Consider the following 15,567-nt stretch of genomic DNA (forward strand, 5'->3'; position numbering starts at 1 on the left):
AACTTGTCTTTGACCTAGTGTCAAGTAGAGTTATAATTTTTAGTTCAAAGGACTTTCATGTGCAGTTTTGAAATGGCCTTTAAAACCCTAACAGTCAGGCTTTCAGTGTAATTCTCCTTCTTAAAACAGAAGATATTTGTGATAATTCAGCTGCAAGTGCTTTCCCATGATGCATCACTCCTAAATATGTAAATGATTTCTTTATGCCCCTGAAGTCAGGCTCACATCCAGATCCCCTGGGGTATAGCAAGCCTACAGTATAGCTTACACATTTTTACAGAGCCACATCTACCCAACATACTTCCCGTTTTGGACTTTCTGGAACTCGTCGGTGCATGGCAGGGATTTATATGCCTCTATGGGATTGGTCCAAGCCCTATCCCATTAAGAGATCATTTGTATATTTAGAAGTGATGCATCATGGGAAACCACAGTTGCACAATTGAACTATTGCAAATACTTTCTCTTTTATAAAGGCAAATTACACTGTGTTGCTTTCTAGTGGGAGGGATTTTCTGTCTGTTATAGCTTATACTTTCTTAGGGGTTCTGGGTCACCATGAGCAATTTGGATATTCTGGAGCTTTCAGTCAAATTATTTAATTGAGAAAAATGATGGCCAAGACCAGTGTAGTATCATACTTTTTAAAGTTTTATGTGGACAAAAGCAGAGGAAAAAAAATAAAACCAATCATTATTCCACATGTTTGTTCAGTCAGTCAGGTTAAAAATCGAGGTGAGCTACCAATGTGTCCATTAAGGATGACAGATTGCACAGATCAGTTAAAAGAAGGCTCACTGCAGCTACCTCCAGATTTACTAGCTTCCGCCCCTAGCACAATGAATGAGGTACCATACACAGCCAGGCCAAAGGACATGTTCTGACCTAGAAGAGAGGAAAAAGCACCACCTAGCAGAATCTTTGTAGCAAAAAGGCTACAGGCCCAAAATCAACAAAAGCATAAATGCAGCATTGCAAAATTGAAACATGCCTACAATACAAAGAGAGAAACCCGTACCATATACCGCTAGTAGCCACATACGGCCTAGTAGGGTTAGAGGATATATGCAGTCATCAAGGGCCTACAACTCATCACAGATGGTGTCACTCTAAAAGAAATCTTCCCACAACCCTCATTTATAGCCTTCACAACCCACCTAACCCAGTGGTGGGTAAACTTTTTGGCTCGAGGGCCGCATTGGGTTCTCAAGTTGAACTGGGGGGGGAGCTGGAATGTGCCGTGGAAAAAATGGGTGTGATTATTACAGGATGTGGGCGGGAACAGAACAGGAGTGCGGCCTGCTTCTGGGTGTGGCCATGACCGGATGAGGGCAGAGCTAACTGTAATTTAACAGTGCAACGCAAAGACAGTGGGCCCAAGTTTTCTCCCAAAACACGGGCAAAGTAACCCTAAGGGCCCTTTTCCACCAGCGCGTTTGCGCTGGCTGAATCGCAAAACCGCAAACCGCTAGCGATTTTACAATCGCTACGGTTTGCTTTTTAACATAGGAATCGCGGTAGGTCATTTCCACTACCGCGATTCGCTTTTGTCGGGAACGCGAACGCACGGCGGAGCGATAATTGCCGCGATTTTGCTATGCAGTGCATAGCATAGCAAAATCGCGGCGGCGAACGTCGGGGAATCGCTGGTAATTGCGATTCAGCAATCGCTAGCGTTCAGCGTGAACGCTAGCGATTGCAAGTGGAAAAGGGCCCTAAAGGTAATTGGACAACGTTCCCACCCACAAACAACAAAGGCCCAGGGACAGCAGGCAGACCCCCTCAGCAATACACGGAATATGAGCAGCTTTCACCAGTAAATACACGGAATGTGAGCAGCTTTCACCAGTAAATACACGGAATGTGAGCAGCTGTCACCAGTAAATATACAGAATGTGAGCAGCTTTCACCAGTAAATACACGGAATGTGAGCAGCTTTCACCAGTAAATACACGGAATGTGAGCAGATTTCACCAGTAAATACATGGAATGCGAGCAGTTTTCACTAGTAACTACACGGAATGTGAGCAGATTTCACCAGTAACTACACGGAATGTGAGCAGATTTCACCATAAATACACGGAATGTGAGCAGCTTTCACCAGTAAATACACGGAATGTGAGCAGATTTCACCAGTAAATACACGGAATGCGAGCAGATTTCACTAGTAACTACACGGAATGTGAGCAGATTTCACCAGTAACTACATGGAATGTGAGCAGATTTCACCATAAATACACGGAATGTGAGCAGCTTTCACCGGTAAATACACGGAATGTGAGCAGCTTTCACCGGTAAATACACGGAATGTGAGCAGATTTCACCAGTAAATACATGCAATGCGAGCAGTTTTCACCAGTAAATACACGGAATGTGGGCTCCTGTAAAAGAAAAAAGCTACCCCGAACTTCTTCCAGCCAGCTGCTGCAAAACTCCCGCGCTAACACAGGCTACAGGAAGATGCCCCCCAAAGCCCTGCACTGGAGACACAAATAGTCTCCAGTGTAGGGCTTCAGACTCCATTTTTCTGTAGCCCTGCTCTGTCTGCTGCAAACTAAATCCCGCAGGCTGGAGGAGAGCTGCGGGCTGCTGCCGGTGAACTGACGCAGTGTCCATTAGACCCTGCATCGGTGGGCCAGATTAAATGGCCCGCGGGCTGTAGTTTGCCCACCCCTGACTCAACCTATTAAACACACATGGCCACCTCACTACATGGGATTGTGTTCCACTTCAGATATTGCTTTAAGTGCAGGCCACCATCACGTAAATACATGTGTAAACATACATTTAAGATGTACATTTGTCCTATAGTAAAATGCACTGTAAGTGATCTTTTCCCCCCCATGTAGCAGTCACAGTAGGTAGTATTATTCTGTCATCTGAGCCTTTTACTGCCAAATTCAGGACTAGTCTATCTTCTTATGTCGGGATTCGTGGAGTTTACTTTCAAATGCACTCCCTGGACTGCAGTGGCACAGTCCAATTGCCAGAATAGTGTGCACACAAGCATGTAGGCTGGACATCATCTTTGTTTAGGTCCTTTCCAAGGAGTGCTTTTAAAACTACCGCACTTGCGAAAAGTGAAAGAAACATAGGAAAAAATTATTTACAATGCATTTTATTATGGGACAAATGTACATATTGAGTGTACGCATTCTTTGGAAATGTTATACTTTTTTTGTGAAAGTGGTCCTTTAATGCTCTGAAATGTCTTTTATGGTCTGGACTTCCCATTCCTGTGACTGAGCAGGTCATTTCGTACAGACTTGTTATGGTGTGTTGTACTCGCTGTACATGGTTGTTTAACAAACCCACTTATTTTGAATAAGAATGAGTATTTACTAAAATAGTGAAAGTGAGCATGGAGTGGTGGGAGTGTGGTGTGAATTTGGTTAATCATGACAGAACTGTTGTGTAAAATTAGCTGTTTCTCTTCACATGGCTGCCTTCAGGATCCATATATATCACAAAACCTGTGATGCCACCTTCTTGTTGTGTGTCTGTGGTTTCCTCAGCACTGACTCACGGTACAGAATGCGTGCAGATAAAAGGCACACAAGCACTTTTATTCATATTTACTCTGTAGCAAGCTGCTCATTACAGTTCGGCATTTATCTTTCCCAGATACAATGGCTCTCTACCAAATGGCGACAGAGGAAGGAGAAAAAGCAGGTTTGCTTTATTGAAAAGACTCAAAGCAAATGGGGTGAAGCCAAGTACTGTTCATATTGCCTGTACCCCACAGGCAGCAAAGGTAAATCATACACTCTGCACTCTTTTTTTTTTTCCCCCCAACTTTTATACAGAAATTAAAATGGGACTCTGCACTTCAGACACCTAATTGGACACCTTTTGTTTCTATATGTAGCTGTATAGCTGTGACACATAAGCTGAAGTGCTGAAGAAGAGTAGACTAGCGTCCATCTTTTATTATTATTGTCAATTGTTACATAGGAAGAAGCATCAATGGTTGTAAAAAATGCGAGAACATGTAAAAAAAAAACCTATTAAAGAGGAATTTTAACCCAGGATTGAACTTCATCCCATTTAGTAGCTGATATCCCCTTTCCCATGAGAAATCTTTTATTTTCTCTAATAGTTCCTCAGGGACATCTGTATAGCTCAGTGATGGCTAACCCTGGCACTTCAGCTGTGGTGGAACTACAAGTACCATGAGGCTTTGCAATACTCTGACAGCTCTAAGCATAAGTCGGGGAGGCAGAGGCATGATGGGATTTGTAGTTTTTTCACAGCTGGATTGCCAAAGTTAGCCATCACTGGTATAGCTGATATTGGCCTCACTTCACTAAAGGCATTTCGGTACAGTCCAGTCATTTAGGTTGGTAAAATAGCGCATTTGGTAATTTATACTTTTTTTTTTCTAAATTCACCAAAGATTTTCCACATGAGGTAGAAGTTCGGTAATTTACTCGGTAAGTTTCACTTACCAACTGTTGATCAGGTCAGTGCTGAGGCCAGATGCGGTGTGTATAAGTTGGGGTTTTCTGTCTAGGGCATCCCCATCATCCCTTTAGATGTGCTGCAGCCACCAGCGGGAGCTCTTCTGTATAAGAGTATACAAATTTTCACATCTAAAGGGATGCAGAAAAGCTTCATAAAATGTCACCATCCCTGCTCTACCAGAGTGAAGTCCCGCCTTCCAGGGTGTCAGACCAAATCAGCTTGAGAATCGGCTGTGTGGATCTCCCTATTGGCTGCCTGGCTCTCTCTATGGGCTGTCTGTCAGTGTTACCGCATGAAGAGAGCATGGAGATTGTGAGTTATCGGCTGGTCAGAGCTGGAGAAAAATTCCCGAACACTTTTGCTTGATTTAATAAATGCGTTAATCTTTGTGAATTGCAATTTCTTGACATTTCATGAGGTATTTACCGCTCAAGTCGGTAAACTTTATCCCAATCAGTAGCTGATACCCCCTTTCCCATGAGAAATTGTTTCCTCTTCTCAAACGGATCGTCAGCGGGCTTTGTATGGCTGATATTGTGGTGAAACCCCTCCCACAGTGGCCCTAATCACTTGCTGTCTGTGAACCTAGTTGCATTGTGGGAAATAATGGCTGTTTCTAACTGCCAAGGAAGAAATAGCTCCCTCTGTGCATAGAACTCTCAGTAAATCAACATTCCGCAGAGATCACCGGGCAGAAGTAAAGATTCTGCTGCCTGTGATAAATTTCAGAATGTAAATAGAGGACCAGAAAGATTTTACAAGTTCTAAATGCACAGTGAAAAAAAAGTATATTAATTACGTTATTTGTCACTACAGTTCCTACGCTTACATATAAATGTAAGTGAGGCTGGCTGAAGAAAGGCCGAACTCCTGAACAAGTCCCCTCGAATGCTTTGTCCTCCGTCCCCTATTTAAAATGAACCTTGCTTTGCTGTGATTGACACATGCAGTAAGGGATGGACTGCTGTGACTCATCTAAAGGGGACCCTTCACACACTAGCTATGCTGTACACTGCGTGATCTGCATCCGCCGTTTTCGTCGCTTCCGCCAATCTCGCCACTTAATCCCCACTGCATCCTGTCGCAGCTCACTTGCTCTGCCTGTCTCTATGACTGCAGAGCCCTGTGAGTCGGTCAGGAGCCGATTGCATTGGCTCCTGGCCCTGTCTTTCAATGTAAGCAACGTCCATTGGCTTACATTGAAAGATGGGGTCAGGAGCCAATGAAAGCGGCTCCTGACCGGCTCATAGGAACTCTGGCGTCATAGAGACGGCAGAGTGGGTGGCCCAGGTTCCCGACGTGCGCGGGGTGACGGCGATTGCGCCGGGTATGTGCGGCGATTTGTCGTTATCCGTCGGGATTCCGCCGTTTCTGTGCCAGTGGTCTCTGGTCCTTAAAGAGAATCTGTATTGTTAAAATCGCTCAAAAGTAAACATACCAGTGCGTTAGGGGACATCTCCTATTACCCTCTGTCACAATTTCGCCGCTCCTCGCCGCATTAAAAGTGGTTAAAACAGTTTTAAAAAGTTTGTTTGTAAACAAACAAAATGGCCACCAAAACAGGAAGTAGGTCGATGTACAGTATGTCCACACATAGAAAATACATCCATACACAAGCAGGTTGTATACAGCATTCCTTTTGAATCTCAAGAGATCATTTGTGTGTTTCTTTCCCCCATGCACTGAAGTTTCAGGCTGCTCTTTTCTTCCTGCAAACAGCTTTGCCCTTGTTTGTAATTCCTCAGTATGTGAAAGCCCAGCCAGCTCAGAGGACGATTTATCCAGCTGATAAGAGCAGCTTCTCTCTTCTCTCTTATCTAAATAACACACAGGCAGTGTGCATAGAGGGGCCAGGAAGGGTGAGTTCATAGCAGAACCACAACACTGAAGAACTTGGCAGCCTTCCAGACACAGGCCGACAAGTCTGACAGGGGAAAGATACATTGATTTATTACAGAGACTGTCATAGTAGAAAGTGCTGCAGTAAGCCAGAACAGATTAGAATAGCTTTTGGAACATGTAGGATGATACAAAACAGGATGCAATTTTTGTTACGGAGTCTCTTTAAGGGGGGCAGAGACCACTGGTACTTAAGTGGTTAAAAAGAAATAGCTGGCAGCAGTGGTCTAGTCCTGGAAAAAAGTGAGTGGACTCACTCCAAAAACCTCTGCGCCGTGGGCGTGGTTAAGCATGGCGTGGTCATGGGTGGGGCCAAATATACATGGCCTTAGCAGTGGTATAAAAGGTCTGCCAGGGGAAGTTTGAGCTCTGCCGTAGTGTATCCCCAAAAAGTAGATGCAATCTGACAGCATTTCACCAAAAGTACACATAATCTGGCAGAGGTTCCTCCAAAATACAGATAATATGGCAGTGGTTCCCCCTAAATAGACAATCTTGTAGCAGCAGTTCCCCCAACATACACATAATCTGGAAGCAGTTCCCCAAAATACGTGAAACCTGGCAGTGGATCACCCAAAATACATGTAACACCTAAAATACACGTAATCTGGCATCAGCGGTTCCCCAAAAATACAGATCTGACAGCAGTTCTCCCAAAATAGGTACCCCCAGTATAGCTAGCCAGGTCTATAGGTGTCCCAGTATAAGTAGCCTTGTGTATAGTTGTCCCCAGAATAGGTGGCCAGATGTAGAGATGTCACCAGAATAGGTAGCCAGGTGTATAGATGTCCTGAGAATAGGTGGTCAGGTGTATAGATATTCCTAGAATAGGTGGCCAAATGTATAGATGTCCCCAGAATAGGTAGCCAGGTCTACAGGTGTCCCCAGTATAGCCAGGTGTCCCCAGTATATGTAACCAGGTGTTCAGGTGTCCCCAGTATAGCCAGGTGTATAGGTGTCCCCAGTATATGTAGCCAGGTGTATAGGTGTCCCCAGTATATGTAGCCAGGTGTATAGTAGCCCCAGAATATGTAGCCAGGTGTATAGTGGCCCCAGTATATGTAGCCAGGTGTATAGTGGCCCCAGTATATGTAGCCAGGTGTATAGTGGCCCCAGTATATATAGCCAGGTGTATAGGTGTCCCCAGTATATGTAGCCAGGTGTATAGGTGTCCCCAGTATATGTAGCCAGGTGTATAGGTGTCCCCAGTATATGTAGCCAGATGTATAGTGGCCCAGCCCAGTATATTTAGCTAGGTGTATAGGTGCCCCCCCAGCTGGAGGGGAGCAGCGCAGCAGAGAGCATTGGGCAGAGCAGCGGGGAAGGGCGGACGTTTCTCCCCCCCCCCCCCTTCCCTCACCTTGGGGCTCCTCTCCCTGGCTCTCCCCTCCATAAAGATTGCGGCGGTGGCTGGTGGCGGCATCAGTGGGCGGGACTTACCTCCTCCAGTGTTCTGGCGAGTGCACGCTGTGCGTGCCGCTGCTCTGACCAGACTAGCTGCACGCACAGCGTCCACTCGCCGAAACACTGGAGGAGGTAAGTCCCGCCCACTGATGCCGCCGCCAGTCACCGACACAATCTTTATGGAGGGGAGAGCCAGGGAGAGGAGCCCCAAGGTGAGGGAAGGGCGGAGAAACGTCCGCCCTTCCCCGCTGCTCTGCCCAATGCTCCTCTCTGCTGCGCTGCTCCCCTCCAGGGTGCTAGGGGGGACGGCGTCCACTCTGCAATAATAGTAAGTGGACGTCGTCCCCCCGCGTTCACGCAGGACTCGACCCCTGGCTGGCAGCCTCCATATCCCTCTCACATCCGTAGTCCTTTAATGCCATTTAAGCCTAGAATTATTATCGAAAATTGGGATGGTCAATGAGAAACTACTAATTATGAGTTGATGCAAATTTTATACAGCTTCGACCAATCAAAGGAAGTGAGTGAACAGTTTAAATACCCTCTCAGGCCTTGGTCACATTGCGTTGGTATCGCTGCGCTGAGCGACTTTTTTTTAAATTTATTTTTTTCTAATCGCTCTGCATGTTATAAGCAATTTTGTAAGCGCTTTAGCAGAGCAATTATTTAAATCACTTCCTGACATCAGTCAGGAGTGATTACTTTGCCCCCGGAAATTAATAAATACAATGTATTTATTCATTAAAGTGCTGGGGAAATCGCTATACAAAGCACCTTTTCAATCACTTTGCGATTACCCTATACCTTCCATTCAGGGCAAATCGCCCTGAAAATGGTACATGCAGCGTCTTTGTCAGCGGCAAGCAAACAGAACGCCCCAATGAGAACTATCTCATTGAAAAGCATAGTGTAAGCGCTTTTAGGGTGATTTGTACGTATCGCCTGCGCTTAAAAATTCCAAAAACCGCCTCTATTGTGAACTAGCCCTTAATGCAGTACAGACTCTGCATATTGTACTGATCAGTTGAAGATATCATTATGCAGGTAGATGTATGTGTTGATAACAAGCCCATTTACTAGCACAGAGCGTGCTTCTAAAATGTATATTTCCTGATGCATCCTAGAAGCAGGAAGAAATCACATTAGTCCATTTCAGTCCTTCATTAGAAGATGTAACTGCTGGAGATTTCCTCCCTTATCACAGCTTACCATAGAATGACCTCATCTTTCCAAAAAGGATTACCAATAATTAGTGGGTTTCCCTGTAAGCCTGGACTGTTACTTGCCTCCTGTAGCTGGACCTCTGAACGTGTACAGTACTTATTTAAAGAGGAACTGATGTGAAAATAATGTAATCATTTTTTTTCAAATATTTATTTAAATGCCATTTAGTCATATTGGCCATTGAAAAATCTTTCCTCATCCTAATTTACATTCTAAAATCTATCACAGGTGGCGACATCTTAAACCCTGACAGATGCAGCTCTAGCGGAATGTTTGTTTCTGAGAATTACAAAGTCAGTCTCCCAGAGTATTCTGGGAGGAGAATACTGCATTTCTAAGCAGCCTAGGCCATCGCTGGAAGGGCTGGGCTGCATATGTGCCGTATATACTGGAGTAGAAGTCTAGAAATGTACTTCTGACTCAATAAAAGTATAGGGGTTGACTTACACAAGAGTCACAGGCAATTGGTGCACTATTGGTGACATTCCCTTTTGCAGTAGTAAGTGACACTTTCTTGATAAAGGAAATGCCAAGAAAACACAGGTCTGAAAGTCCTGGCCACAACAATTAGGGCCCGTTTCCATTAGACGCGGTGCAGTTCGACTACATAGACGCATTGAAGCTGTTCTGTAACCAATGCACGGCAATGAAACAGTTTCTATTGCGTGCTAGTTATGCAGAGCAGTGCAAAGCGATCAAAGAATCTGCAGCGTGCCGCATCCTCCCGCGTCCCGTCTCCTCCATTCACTTTCACATCGGGAGATGAGGCAGAGCTAATGGAAAAGGGCCCTTAGTAAGGAAAAGGTACTGGGCTGCAGAAAAGGGAGTGAATAATAGCTGCACTTGGAGGACTGGAAGAGTTATTGACTGCACTTAAGGGATAGAAGGGGTTAATGGCTGCAACATTGTATGCAGTGCAGCCATTAACCCCTGCCCGAAGTGTGGCTGTTAATTCTTCCTGGGCCCCAAGTGCAGCGATTAACTTTGACGGGTAGACTTATACTTGAGTCAGTAAAAAATTGTAGCTTAAGAGGGTCAACTTGTACCTGAGGTCGACTTGTATTTGAGTATAGGTATTTACAGCAATATATAGTTATAGGAAATGTTTCTGATGCTGAAACCAGGAAAATGATTTGGGCTCAGCCACACTATAAGCTCTTTTCTGAGCGCTTGTGATTGAATAGAGCTTTCTGAGCGCTTTTTAAAAATCGCTCCCATTTACTTTCATTAAAATCTTGGTAAAAATGGTGTAAAAAATTTTGCCGCGATTTTAATGAAAGTGAATGGGAGCAATTTATAAAAAGCGCTAATCAATCACAAGCGCTCAGAAAAGCGCTTAGGGCCCATTCACACTAGAGCGTTATGCCGGCGATTTCGAAAAAACGCTCAAGCGCTAGCCCTTTTTAAAGTGCTAGTGAATAATACCCTATGGGGCCGTTCTTACTTGGGCGATTTGCGTTAATCACTGGCGATTAACGCAAATCGCCAAACACAAACGTGTTGCCTGCGCCAATTTCAGGCGATTTCCCGGTGGTCACGTTTTAGTGCTATAGAAGGGCTAAATGTGATTGCTAAAACATCGGAAAGTGTGAATGGCGATGATTTTTTTTTTGTGTGTTCAAAGGAATAAATCGCCAAAGCAAAACGCTAGCAAAAGTGCTAGCTTTTTTCCGTTTAGCAAGTGTGAATGGGCCCCTATAGTGTGGCTGGGCAGTGGGTATCCTGATTAATTTACTGCATTATACTCCATGTCACTACAGTGCCTCTTTAATGTATATCGTCTCTTTATTTCAGGCAATAAGTAATAAGGACCAGCACAGTATATCCTACACGTTATCAAGGGCACAGACTGTTGTAGTGGAGTACACTCATGACAGCAACACTGACATGTTTCAGGTGAGCGTTCTGTTAACAGATCTATATGGTAGACACCGTATAGATTGGGTTCAGTGATTTTACAGACCTCACTGAGATTCTTGTTGGAAATTAGGCCTCTATACAGAATGATGAGCCTCCAGACATCACAATGCTTCTTGTTAATAACTTGCTGCTCAAAAAGATGGGTTTCTCTTTATAAAAGATCTTCAGTGATGTAATAGATCACTCACTTGTGTGTATCCACCCACCCATCCACATAAATAGAACAATACAGCTCTCAGTTTAGGTACTTGGATGTCCAGTAGTCTATTCTTGGAAATGATGTATCCTAATCTTTACAGCTTGACCTTAAAGTGACCCTGTAATGAGAGGCTGCCATAGTTATTTCCTTTTGAACAGTGCTAGCATCCTGGTTGTCCTACTGATCTTTCTGGATTTAGTATTGCTTGTATCTCACCCCAAAACAAGCATGTGGTTAGCGTGGCCAAACTGTAGTCAGAGCGCCTGGTCTGCTTGGTCTGTAATATACATATTCTGTCTGTAAACAAATCAAGTTAGAAAAAGATCAAAAAAGGACTGTTCATGCAATAATTCGGCAGGACCTTTCATCATCAATGTTTGTAAACAGTAGCATATGACGATGAACAGTTGCGCTCAGGTCCATTACAAAGCTTGAAGGTCATCTTGAACCAAATGATATGAATTTGCAACTGTATACAATATGTACATTCAAGAGAGAGAATATCACATGGGCAGGACTCTGATCACCACAATTAATGCAATCCTTGCCCATAGCTGGACTCCTTGCTTGAACATTTCTTTCCCTTCTTTTGATTGGACTCCTGAAGGAGTGAACTTTGTTCACAACAGCATTGAGGCTTCACAGCGGTTATAAGCGACTGTATTTTTCTTGAATGGTCATATAAGGTTGCAAATTTATGCAAATAACTATGCAGATCGCATGCACAGACTCTTGTCTGACTCCTCCAGCTGCATGCTTGTTGCAGGTGTCTGACTCAAAAAACAACTAAAGCCAGAGGCTCAGCATGACAGACAGGCAACTGGCATTGTTTATAAGGGAATAAAAATGGCAGCTTTTGTATCACACTCAGTTCAGGTGCTTTTTTTGAAGTTCTCTTATTGGGTTCCTGTTTCTACTAAAAAGCTTCACAAATAGAATGTTGAAGGCTTACTGATCTCTCTAGAGATCATGCATGGTAGAGTGTTCTTGGAAGTTTGCCCCCCTTTTTGCTGTAAGGGGGTAAATATGAAATGCTGCATATACCCATGCAACCGCACCCCCACGGATATGCCAAGCACACACCCTGCCGCTCCTCCCCCAATATGCCAGCATTGTTTACCTATGCGGAGCACATTTTGGAGCATGCTAGCAGGTGCAAAATGTGCTGCGGAGAGTCCTCTAATGCATATTAGTGATCCCAGACATCACCCACGGATAGGTCAGCACCCTTCTCTCTCTCTTTTTGGGTGTCAAAAAGCCAGCCCATCTGCGGTGACGTATGGTAAGCATTTCATATTTCCCCAATTAAAGCAACCTATTTCTCAGCACTGAACATAATAAAATGTGCATGGTGAATGTGACACTATACGTTCAGGTCTGATGTACAGCTCCCTGTAATTTATCGGAGCCTTATAATTAAAGGGTGATGATGAGATGTGCAGTATAATAATACGGTTGGAAGAAAAGCAGCCATTTGAAGCCTCTCTCCCTCTTTAAACCACCGCTTAGTTCACAGCTTCAGTAAATGAATGAAACATTATGCTGAGATATAGTAGACTTCCTTTTGATCGTCCACAGAGATCTCCTCTTAGTAACACTCCGCCATGATAATGACCTCGTTGTCTTGACAAGTCATTCTCTGTATATTGCTGCTTCTCTGTACAATGATGCCTATCTCCCTCCTAATGCGTTTTTTAGATTGGAAGGTCAACAGAAAGCCCTATTGATTTTGTGGTAACTGACACAGTTCCAGGAAGCCAGAGCAACTCCGATACACAGTCCGTGCAAAGCACCATCTCGAGATTCGCCTGCAGAATCATCTGTGAAAGAAACCCCCCATTCACAGCCAGGATATACGCCGCAGGCTTCGATTCATCCAAGAATATCTTTCTTGGGGTAAGCATTCATTTTAATTAATGACTATTTGCATTGACACTAGCCAAGCAGGATTACCCCAGTGCTAATGGAAATGCTTCTGGTACACACACTTCTTATATAGTCAAGCATATATTTGTAGAATCATTTAAGTGGATCGAAACGGTCAAGAACAAATAGTTTGTCAGACATTCAGTTCTCCATTGAGTGCAGCATATAAAAAGAAAAAAGGAGATTGTCAACTTCTGAAATTGATAATAGGGATTACACACAATATCAGCAACTGAAATTGAAATTCTATTGGAGGAGGCTTGGGGGAGGTTCAGTAAATTGTAACATGCGAACAGCTGCCCATAGAGATCAACTGAGAGCAAAGGTAAAGCAAAAGACTATGGTCTTAACCACTTGAGGACCCAGCCTTTACCCCCCCCCCCCCCCTTAAGGACCAGCGCTGATTACAGAGATCTGTGCTGGGTGGGCTCTACAGCCCCCAGTACAGATCAAACATCGCGCGAGCGGCTGTTTCCTGATTAATCAGCCTGCAGCCGGCGACGCAGATCTGCGTCGCTGGTCCTGCAGCTACCACTTTGCCGACGCGCGTTATGAGTGCGCGGTCGGCAAGTGGTTAAGCCCCATCTACACGATACGATTCTTTGTGCGATTTGATTACGATTCTATTTACGATATAATTAAAATTAAATCTGACATGTCCGATCAGGATTTGCTATGGAATTGAATCGAATCCTGATCCGACATGTCGGATTTAATTGGAACGTAAATAGAATGGTTATCTAATCGCACAAAGAATCGTATCATGTAGATGGTGCTGGGGGGGGGGGATCTTACCTCACCACACCACTTGCCTATGGAGTGCTGTCCCTCGGCCCGGGTCGTATGTTTCATCTTCTCTTGAACGGACAGCATCTGTCGAATTTTGTAGCATCCGGCAGTGTCATGCACGCCGGCAGATGTAGTCCGTGCATGCGAGAACATCTACACGCAGTCTACATATCTCAGCATGCATTATCGGCACATGCACAACACTGCAGAGAACTACAAAGGGTGGCAGATGCAGTATATCTGTTACATCTGTTCCACAAAGTGCTTCTAGACTGCCCAAATACGAGAGGCCCGGTCACTGGCCTCGTGCCTAAACAGTCCAGCATATGTCCATTTAATATACTAGCTTGTTACACTGATAAGGAGTGGTTAATCTATTGATCCCTACACATAATATTTAAAACCAGCTTTCTCCCCCGGCCCATTTCTAGCACTTGTTACACAAAGGAGTGGCAAACATTCACAGTGTACCCATTCGGTCAGACTTTTGTCTCCTTGTCAGTCAGAGAAATGTAGTGTAAATACAGTTTCCCATATTAACCTTTGTACCAGCTACCTTTCTGGGTTATTTATCTTCCTTCCCTATGGACACTACAAAACAGGTACATAAAAAAGAGACCATTTTTAACCACTTAAGGACCAGCGGTCTCTGGGCACTTAAAGACCAGAGACCGCTGGTCCAACCCCGACGAATCGCCGGACATACCCGCCGCTCACCGGGACCCCCAGGACATAGACTCTGCCGTCTCTATGACAGCAGAGTCATGTGAGCCGGGAAGGAGCAACTTTCATTGGCTCCTGACCCTGTTTTTCAATGTAAGCCAATGGGAACGGCTTACATTGAAAGACAGGGCCAGGAGCCAATGAAATCTGCTCCTGACCGGCTCACATGACTCTGCTGTCGTAGAGACAGGCAGAGCCTGTGAGATGCGGCGAGAATCGTCGGGTTTGAGCGGCGCGAGTGGTGGAAACGGGGGATGTGCGCTGCGGACAGTGATTGAGATCTACGCCCTGCCAGCCAGGAGCCCACCAAAACAGGGTGTAAATCTCAATCACTGCGGTCCTTAATGAGTTAAGAATCGCATAGAAAATAGAACCGACTGTCATTTGTGCACAGCAGTACACGAGCTAGTGTACTAAATGGAAAATGGATAAACATGACATTGAAATCCTGGAACATGTATATGTTATGCAAAACAACGGACTCTAGATTCATAACATTTTGGGGTGTTATCATCATTTTTATTAATTTCCAGCTTGTTCGCTGATCCGCAGATGAAGAATCTGAAATTAACCGGATCTTTCTGTAGGTAACATTGCCTGTGTTGAGGTGACCAAGAAAGTAGTCCTTCTGATCACACAACATCGGGTTACGGCCACTTTTTGAAGTGAGAGGGATATGGAGGCTGCCATATTTATTGCCTTTTCAACAATACTGGTTGCCTGGCAGCCCTACTAATCTATTTGGCTGCAGTAGTGTCTGAATAACACCAGAAACAAGCATGCAGCTAATTTTGCCATATCTGACAATAACATCAGAAACAACTGATCTGCTGCATGTTTGTTTAGGTTCCATGAGTAAAAGTATTAGAGGCAGAGGATCAGCAGGATAGCCAGGCAACTGGTATTAAAGGGGTTCTGTGGGATTCTAAAAATCAAACAAGCTGACACTTACCTGGGGCTTCTATTGGCCCCCTGCAGCTAGCATGTCCCGCGCCGTCCTCCTCCCGTCAACCGTACCC

The 15,567-nt window shown here is 44.6% G+C and overlaps 1 protein-coding gene across 2 annotated transcripts in view; it reads left to right on the forward strand.

Moving 5' to 3' along the window:
* Positions 1–15,567, forward strand: part of PELI1 (pellino E3 ubiquitin protein ligase 1) — a 101,860-nt gene that overhangs the window by 73,033 nt on the left and 13,260 nt on the right. For both annotated transcript variants that reach the window (XM_068232368.1, XM_068232369.1), the window contains exons 3-5: positions 3,625–3,754; positions 10,786–10,887; positions 12,809–13,006. In XM_068232368.1, coding sequence (XP_068088469.1) covers positions 3,625–3,754; positions 10,786–10,887; positions 12,809–13,006 — 430 coding nt within the window. The remainder of the gene's footprint in view (positions 1–3,624; positions 3,755–10,785; positions 10,888–12,808; positions 13,007–15,567) is intronic.

This window comes from Hyperolius riggenbachi, chromosome 4, assembly GCF_040937935.1.
Source record: "Hyperolius riggenbachi isolate aHypRig1 chromosome 4, aHypRig1.pri, whole genome shotgun sequence".
In the NCBI taxonomy this organism is placed as follows: Eukaryota; Metazoa; Chordata; class Amphibia; order Anura; family Hyperoliidae; genus Hyperolius; species Hyperolius riggenbachi.